Source organism: Onychostoma macrolepis, chromosome 24 (genome assembly GCF_012432095.1).
Source record: "Onychostoma macrolepis isolate SWU-2019 chromosome 24, ASM1243209v1, whole genome shotgun sequence".
Classification (NCBI taxonomy): Eukaryota; Metazoa; Chordata; class Actinopteri; order Cypriniformes; family Cyprinidae; genus Onychostoma; species Onychostoma macrolepis.
Genome location: NC_081178.1, coordinates 11,646,408 through 11,670,920, shown reverse-complemented (window position 1 = coordinate 11,670,920; position 24,513 = coordinate 11,646,408). Strand labels below are relative to the sequence as shown.

Genomic DNA, 24,513 nt, shown 5'->3' with positions numbered 1-24,513 from the left:
CTCCTACCAAGTATGGTGTTGCTACCAGTCTCCATGAAATCAAAATGGACCATTCTTATATATTTTAATGGAATATTGCAGTGTTTATTATAAATGACTTGTCCATATCATTATAATTATTTTTAAATTCATGTGCCCTCTTTAATCCAAAACAGTAACGTCATCTCCTCGTAACATCTCTGTCTTTTCTTTCTTTTTTTTTTGGCCAACTGGAAGTTAGCATCACTCTGGTTCCTCAACAAAAACCCAATGGACCTTTTTTACATTTCCGGGTTTCTCAGCAGCGGAAGTCGTCATAGTTGGGTTAACTTCGAGAGCAGTGCATTCCCATTTGCTTAAATAACAAAAGAAAAAATCTACGATAGCGTTTTCATGACTTTCAAAAAAGTAAAAAAAATTGAGAGAGACTGTATAATAGTATAACGAGATAGCAGCAGTCTGAAGAGAGAAAGATGTCAAATTTACCGGCCCTCCCATAGATGCTGCATTAAACACCCTCGCATTAGTGTTAACTAGTTTTTAGGTATTTTTTTGTAATTTGATGCAAAGGTGATATAATAGAAAGTATAGTGTTATTAGTATAGTTAGTATAGTACATACATTTAAAAAAAAAATAAATCAAAATATAAAAAACATTTGAGGATTTATGACGCTGATGACCGTTAAATGTGTCAGTCTTGTGAAAAGGGTCCATAGGATTTTTTCCATTGCCTTTTGGATTATTGCAGAAAATAAGCTCTGTTACCAACAAAAGTTTATGATTCTTGCATATGTTGTTCATCATGATACTTTTCACAAAAGAACACAAATTTTGAAGTCTAAATACAATCACCAAAAGTAAAAAGCTAAACATAGACTATAAATGAACTATACCACATGACTTAAATGTCAACATCATTAAGCTTCTGACAACTCTTTCAGTTCATTTTCCCTGAAAGTTTGAGCTAAAACAGTTTGCAAGAGCACGATTATAAACACAACATCGTGACGTTTGCTTTAGCAAAGACATTATTTTTGTTCACAAATGAATATATGAAACATAAACAATGATTTATATTTTACAGAATATTATAATGATGCCATTTAGTGAATTTAAAATATCTTCTTTCAAAGCATGGTTTTGTACCACTAAATTCCCATTCGTAGCAGTGTCTTTAGGTTGCAAAGAGGAGAAACCCAGAAAAAACAGTGTCGTCATCTTCATCTGCATATAACCCATTAAATAGCAGTCCATCAGCCACTTGCAACCACACTCTGTCTCCAGCTTGCAGTTCTTGGACTGCTCCTCCGGAAGCCTGGTCCTCACCACCTTGGTAGCTGTCCATAGTATAGATCACTGGCTGACCATTCTTCATCAGGACCACTTTTACATTGCGAGAGAACACAGTGATATGGTAGATGAAAAAATACACTCCTCTGACGGCACAAGTGAAGCGGCCGGTCTGAGGATCATAGTGTCCCTGACTGTTATAGAGGATTTTATCAAAGACGATTGGAGTGAAAGTGGCAGGTAATTTGGAGCTTTCGCTCAGTTTGGCTGAGAAGGCACTTTTTGGTATCTCAGGCATGTCCCCTTTTCGGCCTTGCTCCCCTATGTCCCCTTTTGACCCTTTCTCACCACGAACACCAATGCTGCCTTTGATACCTGGATGGCCGATTTCACCCTTTGGACCTGGTCGCCCTGGGGGCCCCAAAGGACCCTGTATGCCCTTGTCTCCCTTATAGCCAACGACTCCTTGTGGTCCCACAGGGCCCATAGGACCCACGTTCCCTTTGATGCCCTGTGGTCCTGACAAACCAAGTTCTCCCTTCTGACCTTTTAAACCCAGTGGCCCTGGGAAGCCTTGGGGCCCCATTTTGCCAGGTGAACCCCTTTCTCCATTGTCTCCATGCTTCCCCTTCGCACCGGCTATACCAGGAACACCTAAAAAAGAACCAACCTGATGATAGCCAAATGAAATTCAAATATTTACTGTATTCTTCTCAATTGAATAGCATACATATATTTAGAAACTATACACACACACACATATATATATATATACAGTATAAGGGCAGGCAAGAAAGTACATTTCTAATAATAAAATACATCAGGTTAATACCAAATTGCATTTTTAAAATATATTTTGGACATTACAAATATATTTATATTGAAAATATGTAATAAATGGTAAGTAAATATATGAGGAAATATAAATAACTAAAATTTATCAAAATATATATTAATGTAAATATATTTTACATTTTTTAAAATATGTTTTGGCCATTTTAGGTATATTTTTTAATTTAAATAAATAAATACAAATTTCACTTCTTCCTATTATGGGAAGATTTATAGAAAAAGACACAAAGATATTATTAATATTTACCAGGTTCTCCTTTATCTCCTTTTGGTCCATCTTTACCAGCTGTGCCGCATGTTCCTAAATCACCTTTAGATCACATAAACAGTTGTATTTTCTTTGTATGTATCGTATGAAACACTTCGATTGCATGCAAGGCGGTCAAAATCTTTTTAATCTGGCAAACCAAGCTTGAACTTTAACATCTAAATGTCAAATAGTACTGCAAACATCTTTCCAAAGAAATTTTTTTACAACATTGTTTAATTTGTGTACCTATCTGACCTCATAACTTAGCTCAAATGTGACTGATTAACTGGAGTCAAACGTTTTACTTTCATTCTTACCTCTATCTCCTTTATCACCTTTGGCCCCATCTCTGCCATCACGTCCTGGCATTCCATTGTGTCCCGGGTCTCCAGGGATCCCGGGGTGACCGTACACACAGCCAGTGTTTTTGTCAGAAATGCTCTGCTCTGCAGCATTGACCAATACAACTAGAAAAAGCATAAAAATCTGTGTGGGAAAGAGCATGGTCTTCTCAAGCACTTCAGCAGCTGGAGTCCAAGAACAGTCTCTGTGTTTGAGGAAACTTAATGTACACAAATATTTGAAGAGTTTTTCAGACTTGGCATATTGCAAACCTGCTATTTCATTGGTCAGAAAGCCATTGTTAGATTACTTATTTTACCCAAATACGTTACACATCAACGGTGTCCTCTATTGTAATTCCATTTTGTATTTTAGCTTAGATAATAATCAACTTGAAACATGCTATTGCCCAATCCGTATTAGCATAGGGTTTTGATAACAAACCCCATATTCATTACTTGTGGAGTAAAGCTAATATTAAACTGAACAAAGCCAGTCTGTCACTTCCTTAAGGGCTTTGGGATGTTATGTGACCAGAGCATCTTGTTCTTTAATTTGCTGTAATTGATTTGGTTGCTTTAGAAATATTACTGAACAGTCATAAAATCAGTCTAAGGAGCATCATGCAATTCAGTGCTTAATGCATATGGTCCCATGTAGCTCCTTATGGGTGTTACTCTATCTTGATTAAATTTCCACTTCAGTGACACTGCAAATGCAATCCAACGCATCCCAAAGCTTGACCTTATGAATCCATTTAGCCTTAAGCTTTTGAAATATGTCATGTCTGCCTTCCTCCCTCCTTAAACATAAAGGTTTCAATTAGAGCTAAAAGGTTTCTACAGCCGTTTAGGAGAAACTATAACAGAGCTTCAATGTGCCACACTAAGAGAAACGCCTTTGGACTATAGATATATGGAACTGTAAATTAAAATATTGTGATTTTATATATTACTAAATTAAATATATTTAAAAAAAAATTATTAATATTTATTAATAAATATTTATTAATATTAACATTTAATAACCTATTAACATAGGTTATTAAATGTAGACTTGATTCCGTGTCTTGCTCAGACTCATCAACTCACAAGACTTACTCACATATTGTCATTTTGTGTTTTTGTATTTGATGAGGCACAGTTATGTTTACTGTCACTTGGCGAAATTTAATTTCACAATCCAGTAATTTCCAAATGATTTCATACGATAAAGTTCCCATGCAAATTTTGCTCGTATTCAGGTTGGTCACTCGAATTCACCACCTTGACCATCACAAAGCTGCCTGGTTTGAAAGTGACTTCTGTGTGAGCGGTGCTTCATTAATCGCTGCACTATTTACAATATACCTTTTTTCCGCTAATGTGATCGCACCTTAATCAAGTTCTAATGCTTTTAAGAAACTAGATCAATATCCTGATAACACAATGTTACATCAAAAACTTTTTTAAATCTGTAAAGAACTATATAAGCAATTCAAGAACCTCAAGTATACTTAAACATTGTACAATATACTTTAGGCTTAACTTCATGTCATGTTATATTTTATTTTCACAGAAACAAAAACACATTAACCAATCATGTTAAGGTACCAATTTATTAAACATTTACATCAAACATGGTCACCAAAACCAAGCTTATGAAACTGACATGGAATGTACATACACAACAACAACGATGGACAACGCAAATTAATATATTTCTACATTTTATGACTATTGCATACAGTACTTCTGGTTAGTATGTGCATTGACATCCTTTTTCATTTTTGCTATTAAAACAGCAAAAGAACTGATGACAATAACCCAGCATTAACAACAGGTGCAATACAGTATCTGCAAAAGCAAACTTTTGTCTTTCACTGTACATTCAAACACTGTGTAAACTAGTAGACTGTTACAGTTGCTGTCTGTTATTTGGTATATCAACACACTGTTCGCACATAGAGAATAAGGCAGTTGTTTTGACTTGTTTAGATAAAACTATGACTTTGCTTACATTTACAAATAAATAAATTGATTTTAATCACAAGCTGAGCAAACCAAACTTAAAATAGATATATCTAGCATGCTCTAATATCTTAAAATCTCTATACTTCAGTTTCTGACATTACTAAAACTGCTCTTCTTCATCAAATAGATGCACCATCAAGGAACACTGCTTAGTGAGGGCTGGGGTGAGAGGGTTTAAGGTCTTCTGGGTGTTTTAGGCAAGTTGTCGGGCACTGGTTTAGATTTACATAATCTGCCGATGCATGCCGTAACCAGTCATGCCAGCCTGAGATGCCCCACGGTTACTGCCCATCTGTAAGCCAATCAGATTCTGACCCTGCCGCAACTGCTCTTCAGAAAACTCTCTCCGGTTGCCTTGAGATTTCCTGTCACACGAGATCAAAAAGAGTTCACATGGCACTGAGACACAACAAAGCCCATTCACAAGTCCAACCAGACACGACTTAACGCCCCGCTATGAATTAGTCTGGCGGTAATCTTCACAGGAATTGTCTTGCTCACCTGTGAAACCAGTCCCGGTTACCTCGGTAAAGTCCATCGTCTTTTGTGAGAGCGACGCTACCCAGGGCCATTAGTGTTCTCTGGACGGCTGCCATGTCTTTTCCTTTAACCAAGGGAACCAACAAGCATTGAAGTGACTTGGCTACACACCAAGAACGCAACTTGCAATGCTGTCTAGGATGATGTACTGTAGTATGCAAGGCCTGACTGATTAAAAGCAATCTTTCAAAACAATTCAAACTCCTATATATTAATTTTCTACAGCGGTTTGCTTTTACAAGCACCAAGCTAATTCCGAAGTCCATGAAGTGCTGTTCCAGAACTTATAAAAGCAAACTTTACTGTACCTTCCCACAAGTCCACTGTCTGAAAAATGTCTGTGGTTATTACTCCGTAAGCTTCAGCTGCCTGCAGGAACTGGGAGATCTTTTCCATCTGCTTAAAGGCCATCTGAGTCTCTGGGATCTTCTTAATAGGCTCCTTACCACGCGGATACAAACTGTTAATGAGTCTACAGAGGATCTGCAGACGTGGACGAACGGGGGAGATAATAATACATAAAAGATGAATGGAATCATGTTGGTGGGATATTGTCAAACTGGTATTTACTCACAGTGCCATCCATTAGCCAGTTCTGAAAGTTTTGCTTCCCTGGCTGTGGTTTCTCTATATTTCCTCCACACTGAGCAACAATCCAGTCCACCAGTCGAGACTCTAGCTCTGTGTCATACTTCTGCTCGATCTTCTCCTGTACCTCACGGCTCAGTCCATAACTGGGTCCTCGGTTTGCCATGGTCAAGTTTTAATAAGTCTAGGTCTTTACCCAGTATATCTAAAAACAACAACAAAAAAAGTACACACTAGCTCAATCTGTACTACGTAGGGAAGAAAATATAAGGCTTTATAATTTTCCCTTTAGCTATTGTTCTGTTTTGTTTTTGTTTTGGTTACAGTAATTGTGTATAACATATTGTGAATATTAATTCAAACAAGAATTAACTTATTGTAAATATGATTTCAGTATTCCTGTATTATGATACAGACTAGCTACTGTATCATATATAAATTTGTATATATGAACACATGGACTGACAAGGGGTAATATTGACCGGGGTGTGGTCCATGCTTCTGTTCCCATGCGTGACTTTAAAGAAAAAATACAAATCTAAAGCTATTTCTAACATACAATAATAATAATAATCCACCAGATCACTGCAATCATTCAACGATTCTTTATAATCAAGTAGAGCGTGCAGACGCAAAAAAAGAAGCAGCATGTGCATATTTAACACACATTAGTTTTAAACTACTACATTCAAACAGTTACTGATAATTATTTAATTCTGCTTGCGTTATCATTATACAAATTATTTTGTCAAGAATAAAAATGTACTTACTGCAAGCAGATGCTCGTGTCGTCCTACTGTGCAGCGAGGTCAAATCCTTCCTGTGGTCAGCGCTCAGAGATGCTGGACTGAAACATCCATGCGGCGGGGGACGGGGCGGGGCTCCAGCACACTGTCCGGTGCACGGAATCATACTGTGGTGAGGCTTAGCTTATGAATATTAATTAGCTCACGTCGGTGGAAGCATGACACAAAATGGGCACTATGGAACAGAATCAGACTGCATTGCAATAAATATATATTCTAATAAAATCTTCGAATAACGAATAATCCGTTTTCGTAATGCCAGATTTAAGAAGAAAGATGTAAAAAACCGACAGAAAAAATCGCAGGTCCTTTTGCTCTTGTCCTCTCAGTAATAAATAACCAAGCCCATTTCCAATTAGATTAAGATGCATTACTAATGCATGCAAATTCTGCAGAGAGAGAGAGAGAGAAAAAAAAGTGAGTAGCACGTGATAAACAGGAAACGCAAGTCATCTAATGCTAAAATAATTACGGAATTCTTTAAGCATGGTTTATAGCTACTTTAGCTACTACTAAATAAACGTGTTTTTTTCTTAAGTAGACCTAAGCGAGTAAACTGAGGAACTTAAATCTTTAATTACATAATACGTAATAAACGACATACCCCTAAGATTGTATTAAATTACAGTGTTTTATAATAGTTTAATAGTAGCTAAACAACATCAAAATATAAGGCAGCTTATATAATACTAGCAAGCTCTTCTACTGAGCAATTACTGTGGTTTAAATGACACCTGAATAATGTATTCACGTCTAGTCATGTTTTATTTTGAGTAAACTGCTTGGTGCCATTTCAATTTAGAGGCCTCTGATAATCAACTGATATAGAAAGGTCAGTCTGGTTGTTAAAGCTCATTGGATTGGGATGGGGTAAAAAAAAAAAAAGAAAAGAAAAAAAAAAAGCCCCCGGCCCTTTGAATCTAGTCCAACACTAATCATGCACGTTAATAAACAACCAAGCTGTTTCTGGAGCAGTGACCCAATATGTCCTCCAAACAAACAAGAGAATGCAAAGGGCAGGAGAGAACTGAAAGGTCAGCATAACATGCTTATTCAGTGGATGTTCAGGTGGGCCAAAGCAGTAGTACACACCACTAATTCCTTACAAGATACTGGCCTAAAAGGAACCGTCATTTCAGCAAAAACTCAATCTACAGCATTTGTGACCTAATGTTAATTGCAAAAAAAAGTGCATTATCACTTGTTGCACATACTATTTTCTTTAAAAACATAAAAAAATAATAATAGTAATCTAGGTTATAGTGAGGTACAATGGAAATGAATGAGGTCAGGCGTGTATGTATGTATATTAATGATGGATTAAAATGTATAAAATGGTAGATAAATTAAAATTATTGTTGTCAGCTGAGCTTAACATTGAACCTGAACCATTGCTTTAAGGAATTTAAGAAACAGTGTTTAATTACACTGCATATTGGTATACAGAGGCTTTATTTCCATAAAACAGTGTGAAATACGGTAAAAAAGGCACAGATGATCTAGACAAACCTTATGCTAGACAAACAGCAGCTTTACCTAAAAGGTTTAATGGCACAGTATTGCGGTAAACATGTAAAATAAACATTTTTGTCTTCCAGGTCACCTTTTCCATCATTCTTGTCTCGCACAACAAAACAGGAAGTGGGTGCTTGGCAAAGAAAGTGGGAGAGGGTCTTAAGGCAGGTTGCTCGGTAACCCCATCCCAAACGGCGTTTCACACCATCGTGGTAAGCTTGTCTATGAGGTCATCGATGGTGTAGACAATGAGCTTGATGTCATCTTTTTCAGCCATGCGGTGCTGACCGTGGCGCCGCATAATGATGTCCACGTCGGGGCTCAGCACACGCTCTGCCACTTGCATGGAGATGTGCCAAGGCACATCCTCGTCTTTCAGGCCGTGAATGAGACGTACGGGGCAGGTGATAGGGATGGGGCTCTGTAGGATGCAGTGGTTCTCCGCCTCACGCAGGAAGTCCATACTCACAGTGTACATGCCCTCCTCGTTACTTTTCGTGGGGATTGTCCATACACCCTTGTCCTCACACTCTTTTCTCACCTGAATAACAAATGTGAACTCTCTGACTGATTTTTGAATATCAATACCCCACATGTGAAACACATTAATCAGCAAGATGGCTTTGATCACTGAAACATGTCAGACTTCAGTTGTATCTCACCTCTATAGGAAGTGTCTTGAAGGCTGTAACGAAATGATCTGCTGCTGTGGAAATGCCCACCAAGGCTTTTGTCTTCTCTGGGCGAGCGATAGCAGCCAAAAGCATCAGCCAGCCGCCCATACTGGAGCCCACGAGAATCTAGGAGACAACGTACTACAGTACTTACAGTCAAAGCTGGTGTTCCATGCTATATTTAAAAGTATTAGTGACCTCTACTGGTTGCTCTTTAAAATTAATTAAGAATTAAAAGGATAGTTTACCCAGAAATGAAAATTCACTCATTTACTCAGGATGTTGCAAACCTGAATTTCTTTCTTTTGCTGAACGTAAAAAGATATTCTGAAGAATGTGGGTAACCAAACAGTTTCTGGTCCCCATTTCCCATAATATGGAAGTCAATGGGGACCAGCTACTGTTTTGTTACCCACATTTTTCAAAATATATTTTATATCTATGCAGAAGAGAGTAACTCATAGAGGTTTGGACTGACATAAGGGTGATTAAGTCCTTTTTATTTAAAAAAAAAAAAAAAGTGTTCTAAAACACAAATGTTTACATTTCACAAGCTGGTCCTAATTATTGACTTAGGTCTATCAGTGTCTGTGCTGTCTAGATGTAACTGTGAAAGCATTGAAAAGTCTTTCTAGTCTTACCTGGGGACCTTCAGCGAGTTCATCTAACATGAACAGGACGTCTTTTTTCCATGTTCCAATGGTGCCTTCTGAAAATACACCCTCAGAAGCTCCATGACCAGAGTAATCAAACCTGTAAATCCACATAAAATGACCTGAGTTTTGTGTGAACTTTCACCTAGAGTATTTCAACACACACTGGCGGGACATTATTTGAAGAAGAAAAAAAAAAACTGGGCTAAGCAGTTAAACTGCTCAGTGCCACAAATTTGCATAATTGATTAGTAGCCTAGAAATGATACAGAATCTTCAATCATTTTGACAACATTTCTTTAACTTTTTTTTTTTTTTTTAAATCCAGTTACATTTTACATTATTTACATTGAGTCTCAGATATTTGGACTCCACTGCACATATTTGTGAATGAACAACAGACACAAACCTCAGGTATGCATGACCTAGCGACCTGCAGAACCCCTCCAGGGCCTCTGCCTTCTGTCCGCTCATGTTAGATCCATATCCAGGCAGGAACACGACACCAGGACTCTTTCCCTTCACTCTCCGATAGGCCAGCTTAGGATGATCTGGCCGTGATATGTACTGTACTGTAGATTTCTGTCTAAATCCTGCAAATAAACACAACAGTATGTCAACAGGGCTTTAGGGTTTATTGTTCTGCATTTCTTACACTAGTATTCAAAAGACTGTGGTCATTACGATTTTTTAAACTTATTTTATTTAAAAAAATACCAGTAACAACAGAAATATTATTGTAAGTTTAAATAAAAGTTTTCTACTTTAATATATATTTAAAAGTGTAATTTATTCCTGTGATCGCAAAGCTGAATTTTCAGCCCCATTACTCCAGTCTTAAGTGTCACACGACCCTTCAGAAATCATTCTAATGTGAATTTGCTGCCCTCTCTCTTGGTGATTTTAATGCGTACGAATAAAAAGGTGGTCTTCGTAAAATCTTAGGGCTCGTCGTTGACTCTGAAGTTCATGTGTCAACTCGTTTCCTAACAAAACCTGCGATGAATGACATTAGCATAACTTGAAGGAGCATACTTTTACCGTTTTAAAGGTTTAAAGGAGCACTTCTATCACTCTTTCCACAGTTTTAGAGATAACGTGCTGTGTTATGCAGTGAATCCCACTCCCCTTAGGCGTCTTCATGCCACACCCCCTTCATTTGCCTAGCTTTTAACAAGCGGAGCTTTCTTGTTTGTTACCTAAATGCAGCTTATTATAAGTTTACTTGTACTGACCCTCGAGGATCTTCGACCTGACAGTGCAGACAGCTCCATTACCCGAGTTCTGTAAAAGTCCTCTCCAACAATGCCTCAACACCGCCGCTGCCATGCTGTCTCACCACCCACCGCTGAAATAACGCGAGAGTTCATGGGTTGCCATATTATCAATCGCATTGAAACTCCCCATAGGCTAGCGCGACTTAAATGCCAAATATAGGGCAAATTGCCAATTCTAAATCCCCCTTCACTTTTTTTTTTTTGCATCAACGTTGCATAACCCTGAGCTGTACTACTCAGAAAGATTTTTAAAGATTATGATAGTTTATGCAACTGCAAAATCTGTAAGATCAGAATTGCATCTCTGACTGAAAGAGTAAGGTCAGTGCATCTCTATCCAATTTCTGACCAAAGACTTTTTCCAGTTGCTTGTTTTTCTGGATAAGCATTTTAACACTCAAAAATAATTTCTAGCCAATGAAATATCTAAAAGATAGGTTTTACAGTCTATGGTGCAAACAGGAAAATGTATAGTTGCTATAGAAATGCCCATGCCTTCTTAAGATTTTATTCATTTTCATAGCTTTTCCAGGCCTGGAAATCACAATTAAACTGTGTAGAACTACAATATTATGAGCTGATGGAAAAGGAAGGGGGAAAAAAATGGAATATAGACAAAGAATTGTGTGGATGGCTGTTTTACTGTGTCACACATTGTAGTACTATAGCCACAGTGTTTTTAACATTTATATCTCACAACACGTCATTGAAAGTGCTTCAGAAAATGTATAAGCTTAATGCATGTATCAAATGCATGCCTGTAACACCTGTAGGGAAGACATTTTGAAAATAAAAGCAGAAATCTACATATACACACATGAACGTTGGTGAAGCTTAATCAGGTAAACAGCATTTCATCCTATCAGCACATCCCAGAATGTTCAGCAGTGGTTCCTCATTGTCCCATCAAAGTGCCTCTTTCCATCCAGGTACAGCATAGACTCTGAAGATGACGAAATCATTTGAGTTACAAATAATATTTTAAAATGGAAAAAAAATCATGTGTATATATTTGCTTAAAATACATTTTATTTTATTACATAAAGTAATAAAAGTAATTATGAATATATTATTCACTTATTCATAATAATATATACATTTATAAAAAATAGATTATTTTTTAACCTCCATAGCTCTGTGGGATAACAGCTGGGACATCCTTTTCAAGACAGAAAGTGAAGTGAAACACATTGGTGGTGTTGTGCTGCCGGGTCAAAGGATCAAGCACTTCTGAATGAACCCTGACCTGGACGTACATCCCTTCTGTGTAACAAACCTGATTAAGATATCACAGTTTTGTTAGTGTGAATGATATTTAAATAAGCTGAAACAGCAAAAGTTTCTAACCTGAGAAGACAGCAGGAGTAAAGAACCGATTTCTACAGGCTTACGAAATAAGATATCATCCACAGCCACCACAGTTGGTCTGCATCCACTGAAAGATACAATTACAAGCATGTTAACAATGAACAACATTTTCACAAGAAATTTTCAACATGTAAGGGTAAGCAGTTCTTTTTCCTCTTACGCAAATACACAAGCATTGGCTCGACCAAGTTCATAGGCCTTTCTCATCAGAAAACCACCGAATATCCGGTTAAAGATATTTCTTTCCTGTATAAAGACCCAATTATATTCATGTATATGAACAGAATATTTAAACACACACAAATACATATATATATATATATATATATATATATATATATATATATATATATAACATTTATTTTCCCTTACCTCTGGGTGACAAATCTCTAGCCCTTTGAGTTTGGCATCTTCCATCCACACCGAATTTGGCAGTAGAATACGACCACGAAAACTCACACGTCTACAGAAAAGAAAGAAATCTTTTTAATTAATACCCATACCAAAAATAAAGGCACATATTTATAACTGTTAGGTGATGATAAATCTGACCGTGTGTCTAGAGTGTTGAGGAACAGGTTGTGAATGAGAGTCCTCTCCTCAGCTGTAGGAGCCACTTTCAGAAGAGACGCTGTGCTCAGCTCCACACGCCTCGTCTTGTTAACTGATCAATATAAATTTGGCAATAAAAGCTTTTTTAAATGAAAAAAAAACAAACAAAACAAAAAATTAAGGTAATGTACCCTTTGCATAAATCTTCTTGATTTAAAGGGTTACTCCACCCCAAAATGAAAATTGTGTCATTAATCACTTACCCCCATGTCGTTCCAAACCCGTAAAAGCTTCGTTCGTCTTCAGAACACAATTTAAGATATTTTGGATGAAAACCGGGAGGCTCGTGACTGTCCCATTGACTGCCAAACAATTTTCACTGTCTTGGCCCAGAAAAGTATGAAAGACGTCGTCAGAATAGTCCATCTGCCATCAGTGGTGCGGCTGACACAGAATAGCGTACGCACTTTGCGTCCAGCGGATATTCTCCAAAATGGCGCTGAGAGGATAAGAATTGTTGAATAAATTCGTTATTTTGGGGGTTTTTTTACGTACAAAAAGTATTCTTGTAGCTTCATAACGTTACGGTTGAACCACTGATGGCAGATGGACTATTCTGACGACGTCTTTCATACTTTTCTGGGCCAAGACAGTGAAAATTGTTTGGCAGTCAATGGGACAGTCACGAGCCTCCCGGTTTTCATCCAAAATATCAATATAAAGCTTTTACGGGTTTGGAACGACATGGGGGTAAGAGATTAATGACACAATTTTCATTTTGGGGTGGAGTAAACCTTTAATAATTTGCATCTATCCTTAACAAAATTATCCAATTTGCAAATCTGAACATATTTTTAAGTATGTTTAATCTATTGAAGGCTTCTGAGTTAAAGAGGCCATTTTAATTGTTGAAAGACGAAAATAAAAGGCACTCACCTTCACCCTGATGAAAAATGGCCTCTTCCTCCGGACCCTCAGGTTTGAGTGGGTTTACAAAAGCTGCCCTAAGAAAAGAATATATGTATTAACTCACAGACACAGCAAATCAATTTTAGACATACTGATCACATCAGAGAGCTGTGATACCTTTTATTTTCAGGATCTCGAGCCACCATGACAAAGGTGGCATCTAATACATCTGTGTACGCACCATCTTGGTACTGAGAAAATAGTTCAGTTTAGTTTAATGATACTCTGATAATACTATACAGACAATACATTACTAAAAACTGGAAAACAATACCTGAGACATGTGCATTGTAGCTTCTATTGAGGTTTTGCCAACCCATGTCACGTGACCTGTGAACTTGATGTCACAGTCTGGGTAGATGATGTTTTGTCTCATATCTGAGACACAATAACAATAGCATATGAATAATTGACAGTAAAGTATATATATATATATATATATATATATATATATATATAATATATCTAAAAATGAGAGTGGAAATAAAATATGAATTAAGTAGCCTTTGTGAATTAATTAGATGCAAATACCGACAAAAAAAAAAGTCTACTACTTCAAGAAGCAATACCGATCTTGTCCACTAGGGCGGTGACAATAGACAGTGGAGATCTTTTCAGCTCCTCATTCCATGTGTGAGAGTAACAGATGAGCACTAAGAGACAAGAACAAGACAGCTTGATGCCCTGTGTTTATGTGATTACTCTCAACAGTTATTACATCATACATTAACTGTAGTAGGGCTGGGCAAAATAGCAAAAAATTTATAAATCAACATATATATATTAAAAGGTGTTTTTATTTTTTGTTTACTCTCCCTTGAAAAACACATGATCTGGATGAACAGCTATTGTGACAAAGTACATAGAAATTGTTTAGTGCAAAATTAGCACTATTTAAAAAAAAAAGTGTGTTAAATTAACACAAAGGCAACATTTAAAACATGTACTTAAAGGTGACAATATAAAAATATGAAAACTATACAAAAAGTGCAATCTTCAAACAAAATGTTCTGATTGTTGCAACAACAATGTGAGTTATTTGAAGAACAAGAAACCTATGATGAACAAAGAAATACATTTAACATAGGACAAGTGGTGGGTCTATTAGCTTGCATATACACTCCAAAACATAAAATATACATCTATTTTGACATACAGTATCAGATTTTTTTGTCCTGTTATCAAATTTCATATCACCAACAAAGATATCATGATAATGTCAATAATATTTGATGTCTCATGCAGCCTAACTATATTACTTAAATTATCTATATTATTAAAATATATATATTAGCCTACCTCCTAAACAGTCCAAGTCCTCCAAAATCCGACCAAACCTGTGAAGAAAACAGAATAATACTGTTTTTCCCCCTTAACAATACAAATACAATACAAGCTAACAGCGATTACTAACCAAGCTGCATGTGCAGAATAATGGTTTAGCACCTGACACTGTTGTGAGAGTTAAGATATTTCTCTCTCAAGGCAGGCTGGGAACCCAGAGGAAGATGCGCCTCTATCATACTGTCCTTCATTCTTTTTGGTGGCAGCTGATCCTGACTCCGAGCAAGATACTGGCTTAGTGATGCACGCTCGACCAGCACTTGCTGATGATCTCTGTATATTGGTGAGAAAATACATCATAAAATGTACATTTCAGAGACTTCCAATGGATTTGCATAATGTTTGATGATTGTAATATGTTACATCAGGAACATACTGCCAGTTGGTAGATGCACCGACTATTTCTCTCAGCCTATTGCGAACTGTGAAAAAAAAAAAAAAAAAAGACCAAAATGTATTTTAATAGGAGACATCACACATCCAAGTGGTTAGCCTGTCAGTTTTGGTATTAGGAACACAGAGACCGTTAAGCTTTACACAAAAGAGTTTGACAATGTAAGGTCAATTTATGGCAACTTCATTACTAAAAAACCTGTATTGTTGGTCAAAACAGCTCTTAAAAAAATAAAGCTGAAGGGGAAAAATGTGGATGATGGACACATGTGGCAAAACAGCAAGCAAAAGGCAGGAATCAAAACAGGACTGCTTCAGCAAAGGCAAGGTATAAGGTTTTGAAAGGGAAAGGCATTTCAAAAATGAAAAACATCAGATGTATTTAAGGCTACATGCATATAACAACAAATGCAGACAGAATGAGAGTCAAAAAATAACTTTTAAGAGCTCAATATGCATTCAGAATTAATAAAATAAAAAAATGTGCTCAACCAGCATATTTTTTAAAAGCCTGCTATATATTTTTATGAAACATATTCAAAAGGCACTGCATAACAGGAATATTATAATTCCAGCAGTTACCTTCAGCCATGTCAGGAACCTTCCCTTGTTGGGATATTTGACCCACTGAATACTTCCTGCAGGAGAAGGACACTGCAGACTTCAGGACCCTATCCAAAATAAGTGATCTGAAAAGAAAACAGAGTCACGACGAGAGAGTCTGCAAAAAGTGAACAAGTAAATAGGAACATTTTGGCAGATAAACTAGAACTGTGTGTCTTACCGACTAAATGCGAGTCAGAAGATACCGATGTACTCACCGTGGACACAACATCTTTTTGTTCTTCTCTCACCACTTTGGAGAACAGGAGCTTTCCTCAAATGAGCGACAGATCTGAACTGGCAGATAATTGTATTTCACTTCCCGATCCTCCGCGCACCGTACTAATAGTTATAAATAACGCACTTTTAACGAACAACAAACACACGGCCAGTTTCTAGTTACCTTTATCGTTTAGAAAGTTTACCGAGTGATTATTCAGCAATAGAGGCGAAACCTAACATGTTGGCATAAAATTACACATGATCTATTCTAGATTATATGGGCGACAAAAAGTAAGATATTTACGTCTCAACATGACCAAAGTGTCACGACGTAGTTACTATTTACTTGCAATTTCGCGAGTTTGTCACGCGATGGCAGTCACTGTCAGTACAGCGCTGCTCATTAACCGTTTCCTCAGTAAAATGTTTTTAAGCAAATAAAATAATGGTACAAAATATGTGTAAATGGTACACTCACATGAGACGAAGACTCCAGTCACAAGTACCCTAATACAATTTTATTTTATTGTACATGGAGCGGGTCGCCTCTCTGTGTTTAGATCACATGACCAAACAAATACCATTGGACACTTTCGCTCATAGAATAAATAAAAAAAGAGAATACACCTCTGAAATGTGTGTTATACATAAGGCAAATGTTAGTCCATTAATACAGATGTAAATAAGCATATTTAAGGTTCCGTGTTAATAAGAAACAAACAGGAATACTTATACAAACATAAAATAATTTTAAAAATAAATGATGCTAAATATAATTTGTGATCAAAAACATTGAAAAGGCATGCATTCGTTGGTCATTTTTGGATCATTCTGGCACAGGTAGTGTGTACATGAAAGGCATCATATTAATCGCCCTGAACTTCCACTCGTATACAATTTTTTTTACATGTTAACCTCCTACAGAGTCCATTTTAGGACCGTACTAACCTTCTTTTGCAAATGTCCATGTTTGTTTGTTGCATTTAAAATAATAAAAATACAAAAACAGATGTTTATATATAAGCCAATTTGTCAGCATTCTAAAACATACAAAGATTTAACAGCAAATATCCATATCCTTATCCATACTATGCTCTCCAGACCAAATGTGCTTGGTAAAGTTTTTGGAGTGTTTTTGTGAGGCACTGCCCTCATAATTTGATCTCCAGTTTAGGATCTCCTTGTTATCTTTTGAGGAGATCAAGAAAGGAAGACAGGACTTATTCTCAGAATTTGTGCATATACTGAACATACTTTTCCAGGATACCAGTTGATACCAGTACAAAACAGGTTAATTCCACCAGTACAACCAAAATCACATGGTTTATAAATGACACTGTAGTGCAAACAAAACATGGTCTTGTTATAAGTCTTAATGACTAAATAGGTTCAATATTGCCACAATCAAAAAACCATTTCACTAAATGCTCCTCTCCCACTGGAAGCTTAAAATTGAAAAAAAAACTATATTTACATTTATGTAAAATGCAGAGGTCAATAAAATGTATGTATGAATCCACACATACACACTCTTATGTAACTTCAGCGGTGACCGTCATCGCAGCTTTGCCAGGAATCTCATCCTATCAGCACATCCCAGATGCTCAACCTTGACTCCTCATGGTCTCATCAAAGTGCCTCTTTCCATCCAGGTAAAGCATAGACTCTGCAAATGACAACAATATTAATTTACAGGTAATACCATTAAAATATAATGCAACAATATTTGTAAAAGTCTGTACTCTGACCTCCATAGCTCTGTGGTACAACAGCTGGGATATCCTTCTCAACATGAAAAGTAAAGTGAAACACGTTTGTGGTGCTGTGTTGCCGGGTCAATGGGTCAAGCACCTCTGTGTGAACCCTGACCTGGATGTGCATCCCTTCTGTGTAACAAACCTGACATAACAGTATTATTTTCAATCTTATTCTGGACAAAAATGAGAAGAAATTGCTACAAATGTGTGCATTTGATGTTTAACAACTTAGGAACCTGTGAGGACAGCAATAGCAAAGAGCCAATTTCTACTGGCTTCCGAAATACGATGTCATCTACAGCCACCAGCGTTGGTCTGCATCCACTAAAAGATACAAATACAGCCATGTCATGAAATGAAAGACTTTTTTTTTTACAGTAAATATTCAGTAGATAAAAAAAAAAAAAAGGGAAATCTCTTACGCAAATGCACAGGCATTCGCCCAACCAAGTTCATAGGCTTTTCTCATCAAAAAACCACCAAATATCCGGTTAAAGATATTTCTTTCCTAGATAATGCAAAGAATAAAGAAAGTCCAGGTACATAAAAACATCACGCATATGTACCAACTGACATTGTCCGTTTCATTGATTAAGTACTGCAAAAAAAAAAAAAAAACTTACTTGTGGATGGCAAATCTCAAGCCCTTTCATTTTGGCATCTTCCATCCACACTGAGTTGGGCGCTAAAATACGACTCCGAAAGCTGACAGTTCTATTGGGAGAAGGTAAATATTGCTAAAGAAAATGGGCAAAAAATAAAGGCACAGATTTATAGCTGTGTTTTGATGATAAATCTGACCGTGTGTCTAGAGTGTTGAGGAACAGGTTGTGAATGAGAGTCCTCTCCTCAGCTGTAGGAGCCACTTTCAGAAGAGACGCTGTGCTCAGCTCCACACGCCTCGTCTTGTTAACTGATCAATATAAAAAGCATCAGTCTTGCTCTAAATGTTTCAAACTGAAGTGGCAATTGTGTTTACAAACAAAACAAAAGTGCTACTCACTCTCTCCTTGCTGAAAAATTGCCTCTTCCTCTGGACTCTCTAGTTTTAGTGGGTTTATAAATGCTGCCCTGGATAAACAGTACATAACCCATGCATTAATTTACAGACACAATACAGCAATCATAAATATGTTGATCATACCAACATGTTTAATGTTACCTTTTATTTTCAGGATCTCGAGCCACCATTACAAAAGTGGCATCTAATACATCAGTGTATGCCCCATCATGATACTGCGAAAATGGTTCATTTTAGTTCAATGCCACTTTTATGTGCACCTTTTAATACATGTTTTATAAACAGACTTAGGAATACCTGAGACATATGCATTTTAGCTTCTATTGAGGTTTTGCCAACCCACGTCACATGACCTGTGAACTTGATGTCACAGTCAGGGTAGATGATGTTTTTTCTCATGTCTGTGAAACAATAAAACAGAATTTAATTAATTAATTTAACAACAACGACAAAAAAAAAAAAGTCTACTACTTCAACAAGCAATACCGATCTTGTCCACTAGGGCGGTGACAATAGACAGTGGAGATCTTTTCAGCTCCTTATTCCATGTGTGAGAGTAACAGATGAGCACTAAAGAGACAAGAATGAGACGGTATGTGATAGGAAAAAGCGAGTTATGATCAGCCAATACTGCTGTGATTACCTACATCTCCTTTTTGAAAAAATAAAGGTTCTTTATTGGCATCTATGATCAAATGAAGAAACTTTAAAATTCATGAAACACTTCCAGTGCACAAAAGGTTCTTAATCATTGAAACAGGTTCTTTAGATGATTAAAATGTTCATCACACTAAGAAAAATGGTTATTTTAAGAAAAGTTCACTGAGGAACATAAAATGGTTCTTCTATGGGATCACTGTGGAAACCCCCTTTTGGAACCTAGATTTAATTTATTACCTGCTAAACTGTCCAAGTCCTCCAAAATCCTTCCAAACCTGTTGAGAAAAAGGTATTTAAGCAAAAGAAAATGTACGCAGATCAGAATGAATATTCAAAAATTTAATTCCAGGAAATAATGCAGTAGGTGGGAGGTGGTGGTCTTTTAGCACCTGACACTGTTGTGATAGTTGAGGTATTTCTCCCTCAAGGCAGGCTGGGTACCCAGAGGAAGATGCGCCTCAATTGCACTGTCCTTCATTGTCTTTACAGGAAGTTCATCTTGACTCTGAGCAAGATACTGGCTTAGTGATGCACGCTCAGCTAATGCTTGCTGATGATCTCTGTACAACAAAATGGAGAAAATACAACATTTTATGCAAAGTAGTGACATAAGGACTATCATTCTGCAAAATGAATAACATATATATATATATATATATATATATATATATACACAAATACAGTAACATACTTCCAGTTGGTGGATGCTCCGACTATCTCCCTCAGCCTGTTGCGAACTGGGAAAATAAGGAGGAACAAAACAGAGCTTGAAAGATGTACTGACATATCACATACTGCATGTACTAAAGAGTAGCGTTGGAAAGGAAAGCGTAGCAGCATCTGTATCATCCCATAATATAATATGGAGACACGGACAAAACTAGTCAGTAGAAAGAATGTATTAGAAAGGAACCAAGACTAGTCTGCATGAACAGGCTGCTCACAGGGTGAAGATGTTTGAAGAAAAAAAATACATTAGCTGTCAAAGTGCAAAGAACTACATGCACATGTACCATGAGATAACAGCAGGACAGTGTTTAATAAGCCACATGCGGAAAGAGACTGTCTGAGAATATCAAAGAAAGTAAATGTTCTTTCATTTTACCATTGCTCACAAGTAAAAATGTGTTTCCTGTGGGGACATAAAAATGAGTCAGGACTAGGAACACACACTAATGTAATGAGGTAAATCATTATAATGCTTGCAGTGTGTGCAAATAATAATAATTAAGCAAAAATTTCACTTGAATTTCACGTAAATTGGTGCATTTATTTTGCACCAAGATCTAGCCAGACATTATGAAATTTCTGTCAGTAATGCACTGACCTACCTACACACACACACACACACACACACACACATATATATATATATATATATATATATATATATATATATATATATATATATATATATATATCTGTGTGTGTGTGTGTAGGTCAGTGCATTACTGACAGAAATTTCATAATGTCTGGCTAGATCTTGGTGCAATATAAAATCACATCGCAACATAAACATATGCAGGCAGAGTGAATACAGGTAAAGTGGGACATTTTATTGGTCACTTTAGTAATATATTTATGAATAAACACGTACTACATTAAGTCCCATTTTACCTGCATTTTTAAAAATAATTACCCTCAGCCATATCTGGTGCCTTCCCTTGTCGGCACATTTGACTCGTGGAAAACCCTCTGCACATTAGGGACGATGCAGACTTCAGGACCCTTTACAGAAAGCAAAGACATGTGAAGAGAGAGCTGATTTGAAAACATTGATACACAGAACTGCTAATGGTAAAATCCCAAAAGTATTAAACCTTTAACTAAAGAAACTATGTAAGAAAAAAAAGAGGTCCCACTGAGAGACCAGGCTGGTCTGCAATCCTTCACGCATGACTCACAAATGATGTGTTTACACAATACGCGTGACGCAAGATAGCATTTTAAAACTCACCGCGGAGAAAACATCTTCCTTATTCTTGGCTCACCACTTTATTGTAAAACAACAACGATTTCGTGAGACATTCAACAGTTCACTTCTTGCATAGATTAAAGCTTTTTGACAGTGATTCTCACTTCCTGAAACCAGCCTGAAACGTAGGCGCGGCTAGTCTACCGTACTAACCGTTTTAAAAGCGCATTAAAGAAATTTCTTCCTCACTAACCGGCCAACTTCTACCGTAATTACGGTCGTTATCCTCTTAAAGTTTTCAATGTTGAACGAGACATTAAAAAGCTAAAATGTTGTCTTAAAACAACATTTGACGTGAATTTACACATCTTCTACATTATTCTGAAAGAAATGTCCTTCAAACGAACACATTTTCAGTAGAAAATACATACATTCCTATAGTGTTTTGATCTCACTGATATATGCACCCATAGATATGTATGCACCAGCATGAGCGAATAATAACGATGCGTCATGACGTAGATCGAATGGACGATTGCTATTGGCCCGCAATCGGAAAAAAAAACGTTATTATGGTGATCAAACCCCTCCCCCACCGGCAAATATATGCCCGAGTTGATAAACAAAGGACATTTACTAAAGCCAGGTGAACACCGCGGGGTCAGCTGCTGCATGCGAGTCCCATCCAGGAGAAGCCCAAACTTGACAGCGGAGGGTAATATTCTGGGAAGCGAATGAAGAAACACCTTTTGCTTCACTTCACATATAGAGGACTAGTGAGAAAAGGGAAAAAGAGTAAAAGAAGAAAATGGCCAATTTTAATTTGCGTAAAGCGGAGCCAAAAGACGTGCCTGACATATTGCGACTCATAAAGGTAGATTTCACACTGGTTTAATTGCATGTGTATATTTGAAGAACATTATGTAGGGTAGCAAAATATGCTGTCGAACTTTTTTTTTAAAGTTTATAAACATGCCTTAAAATGCGTTTATTTGGTGTATTGTTCCATATTGTTATATTAAAAGTTAATTTCACACCTATTATGATTTTTATGTTAATGTTATATTATTTTGAAAAGTTTCATGACATTGATGGAGTATCCAAATATGACCCTGCATGAAAACAAGCCCTAGGCCCACCGCCCACAGAACTTGACGTTCAAACAAGTTCAAGTTCAAACAGTATTTTTTTCCCCTTTCTATCTTCTAAAGGAACTGGCTAAGTATGAAGAAATGGAAGACCAAGTTATATTAACTGAGAAAGGTGAGATTATTTATCAAATGTAAAATCTGATCAATAGTTGGCCCGGAGTGACAACAAAATGTGTGTTTAGATCTGCTCGAGGACGGATTCGGAGACCACCCGTTTTACCACTGCGTGGTCGCAGACGTGCCAGCTGAGCATCAGAAAGTCGAGGGTAAAACATCAATATTTAGTGAACTTCAACCTGCTGAATAGACTATTAATAGATAGACCAGTATGTGATGTTGAACGTTTTACCTCGTTTTTTTAAATAAACATTCACACACACACACAGCACTTTCATGCAAAAGCATGATTAAGTAATGCAATTGTGTAAGACACCTGTGTTCACTTACAGGTTATTCTGTGATCGGATTTGCTATGTACTACTTCACCTACGACCCTTGGATTGGCAAACTGCTGTACCTTGAGGATTTCTATGTGATGAAAGAGTACAGAGGTGAGGGTTTGTTATTAAGGTGTCTCTTATGAAACCATGTATTTCCTAAATTCCCCTGACCAATTTCATGCTTCACAGGTTTTGGAATTGGGTCTGAAATCCTGAAAACCCTCAGTGATGTAAGACATCTTGTTTACATTTGTTGCACACAGTTTCCATAATTAAAGACAAAAATGGACACAAAACTAGTACAAGTAAATAGTTTCGAATTCAAAACAGACCACAGAAATGTTTTATGTTGTCTTTAAAAGATTTCATGCATTACACATCTAGACGCAACCATAAACAGTTCTGTTTCCATTTGCAGACAGCAGTGAAGAATCGGTGCAGCAGCATGCATTTCATCGTGGCTGAGTCCAACAAGGCATCCATCGACTTTTACAAGCGACGCGGGGCCTCTGACCTCTCGCTGCAGGAGGGATGGCGACTTTTCAGGATCGATAAGGAGAATCTCCTGAAAATTTCTGCCGAAGAGTGAGCTGGCCCGAAGTTCCAGTGCTCAAGGAGGGACTAGGGATGGCTCACAACCATTTCTCAGTTTAAATACTATGATCCTTACACAAAATACTTTAAATACTCTGTGGATATTTATTTATCATATTAATACAAAGCAATTTACTCTGAGGTTACAGTAGTGCTTATATTACAATTAATTATATTGCAATTAATTATAGTTTGTATGTCAGATTATCTTATCAATAGTCTTTTATTTACACCCAATTTAATGCATTAAAAATCTAAAAAGAAAAAAACGTGACGTGTTGTATTTGATTATATGCATAAGTTAACACCTTCAGGATTTCCTCCCAGTCAAAGGGTAAAAACACAGACTACTATCTGCACTGTATAGTGAATGAACACAGAATGGATTGTATAATTGTTCTGGAGAATACTGTACTTTGCAGAATATCCATTTGTTGTTTATGTCCAGACTAGTTTCATGTTACACGGGGCAGACTCTTATCGAAGTGCTTTGTGAAATTGTAAGTATGTGAAGATTATAAACACTTATGCAAGTTTGACATTTGATCTTTGTATAATGCTACAGGACACTTCCAGGGAATGCAACGAGAACACTGTAGAAAATTCTGGAAATACAATAGGAGCCATCAGTAAGACCTAAAAGTCACTATGTTGTTGAAAAATGTCTGGAAATTTCACCGTGCAAGTCAGGTATGTAGCTCTTTTTTTCAGGTTGGTTCAAATGCTTGCTGCTGTAGTGTACCTT

The 24,513-nt window shown here is 36.9% G+C and overlaps 6 protein-coding genes across 11 annotated transcripts; 1 reads left to right on the top strand and 5 right to left on the bottom strand.

The window, feature by feature from the left end:
• Positions 1-50: 50 nt before the first annotated feature.
• On the bottom strand, positions 51-2,934 carry c1qtnf9 (C1q and TNF related 9). The gene is made up of 3 exons (XM_058765661.1): positions 2,690-2,934; positions 2,370-2,432; positions 51-1,924 (listed from the first exon to the last, which is right to left on the bottom strand). The coding sequence occupies exons 1-3, from the start codon at positions 2,874-2,876 to the stop codon at positions 1,155-1,157; spliced, it is 1,020 nt and encodes a 339-aa protein (XP_058621644.1). The 5' UTR covers positions 2,877-2,934; the 3' UTR covers positions 51-1,154.
• Positions 2,935-4,292: 1,358 nt separating this feature from the next.
• Positions 4,293-6,765, bottom strand: tagln3b (transgelin 3b). The gene is made up of 5 exons (XM_058764813.1): positions 6,625-6,765; positions 5,841-6,059; positions 5,575-5,749; positions 5,228-5,330; positions 4,293-5,091 (listed from the first exon to the last, which is right to left on the bottom strand). Exons 2-5 carry the CDS (start codon positions 6,018-6,020, stop codon positions 4,950-4,952), a joined length of 600 nt encoding a protein of 199 aa, XP_058620796.1. The 5' UTR covers positions 6,021-6,059; positions 6,625-6,765; the 3' UTR covers positions 4,293-4,949.
• A 151-nt stretch (positions 6,766-6,916) lies between these two features.
• Positions 6,917-11,651, bottom strand: abhd10b (abhydrolase domain containing 10, depalmitoylase b). Of its 3 annotated transcripts, XR_009269004.1 has the most exons (7): positions 11,597-11,651; positions 10,738-10,850; positions 9,912-10,095; positions 9,491-9,602; positions 8,838-8,975; positions 8,264-8,716; positions 6,917-7,049 (listed from the first exon to the last, which is right to left on the bottom strand). XR_009269004.1 is itself a non-coding variant. In XM_058764808.1 (6 exons), exons 2-6 carry the CDS (start codon positions 10,829-10,831, stop codon positions 8,375-8,377), a joined length of 870 nt encoding a protein of 289 aa, XP_058620791.1. In that variant the 5' UTR covers positions 10,832-10,850; positions 11,597-11,650; the 3' UTR covers positions 7,056-8,374. The 3 variants fall into 3 exon arrangements, 2 of the variants coding, with proteins under 2 accessions (XP_058620791.1, XP_058620792.1); XM_058764808.1 differs by lacking the exon at positions 6,917-7,049 and having other exon boundaries at positions 7,056-8,716; positions 11,597-11,650; XM_058764809.1 differs by lacking the exon at positions 6,917-7,049 and having other exon boundaries at positions 7,056-8,716; positions 10,780-10,850; positions 11,597-11,612.
• On the bottom strand, positions 11,402-16,595 carry LOC131532926 (acyl-coenzyme A thioesterase 9, mitochondrial-like). 3 transcript variants are annotated; one of them, XR_009269003.1, is made up of 15 exons: positions 16,227-16,595; positions 15,988-16,094; positions 15,389-15,434; positions 15,115-15,285; positions 14,968-15,005; positions 14,238-14,321; positions 13,943-14,046; positions 13,786-13,859; positions 13,636-13,703; positions 12,700-12,811; positions 12,520-12,610; positions 12,308-12,393; positions 12,127-12,214; positions 11,905-12,042; positions 11,402-11,722 (listed from the first exon to the last, which is right to left on the bottom strand). XR_009269003.1 is itself a non-coding variant. In XM_058764805.1 (15 exons), exons 1-15 carry the CDS (start codon positions 16,238-16,240, stop codon positions 11,661-11,663), a joined length of 1,296 nt encoding a protein of 431 aa, XP_058620788.1. In that variant the 5' UTR covers positions 16,241-16,595; the 3' UTR covers positions 11,402-11,660. The 3 variants fall into 3 exon arrangements, 2 of the variants coding, with proteins under 2 accessions (XP_058620788.1, XP_058620789.1); XM_058764805.1 differs by having other exon boundaries at positions 11,905-12,055; XM_058764806.1 differs by lacking the exons at positions 15,389-15,434; positions 16,227-16,595 and having other exon boundaries at positions 11,905-12,055.
• A 131-nt stretch (positions 16,596-16,726) lies between these two features.
• LOC131532925 (acyl-coenzyme A thioesterase 9, mitochondrial-like) lies at positions 16,727-22,055 on the bottom strand. 2 transcript variants are annotated; one of them, XM_058764803.1, is made up of 16 exons: positions 21,626-22,055; positions 21,308-21,396; positions 20,774-20,800; positions 20,360-20,405; positions 20,058-20,228; positions 19,906-19,943; positions 19,495-19,578; positions 19,306-19,409; positions 19,150-19,223; positions 18,991-19,058; positions 18,789-18,900; positions 18,611-18,701; positions 18,410-18,495; positions 18,224-18,311; positions 17,979-18,129; positions 16,727-17,896 (listed from the first exon to the last, which is right to left on the bottom strand). In XM_058764803.1, the coding sequence occupies exons 1-16, from the start codon at positions 21,637-21,639 to the stop codon at positions 17,835-17,837; spliced, it is 1,305 nt and encodes a 434-aa protein (XP_058620786.1). In that variant the 5' UTR covers positions 21,640-22,055; the 3' UTR covers positions 16,727-17,834. The 2 variants fall into 2 exon arrangements, with proteins under 2 accessions (XP_058620786.1, XP_058620787.1); XM_058764804.1 differs by lacking the exon at positions 20,774-20,800 and having other exon boundaries at positions 21,626-22,054.
• A 136-nt stretch (positions 22,056-22,191) lies between these two features.
• sat1b (spermidine/spermine N1-acetyltransferase 1b) lies at positions 22,192-23,772 on the top strand. Its single transcript, XM_058764814.1, has 6 exons — positions 22,192-22,457; positions 22,795-22,846; positions 22,917-23,000; positions 23,184-23,285; positions 23,364-23,404; positions 23,593-23,772. The coding sequence occupies exons 1-6, from the start codon at positions 22,392-22,394 to the stop codon at positions 23,761-23,763; spliced, it is 516 nt and encodes a 171-aa protein (XP_058620797.1). The 5' UTR covers positions 22,192-22,391; the 3' UTR covers positions 23,764-23,772.
• Positions 23,773-24,513: the final 741 nt, after the last annotated feature.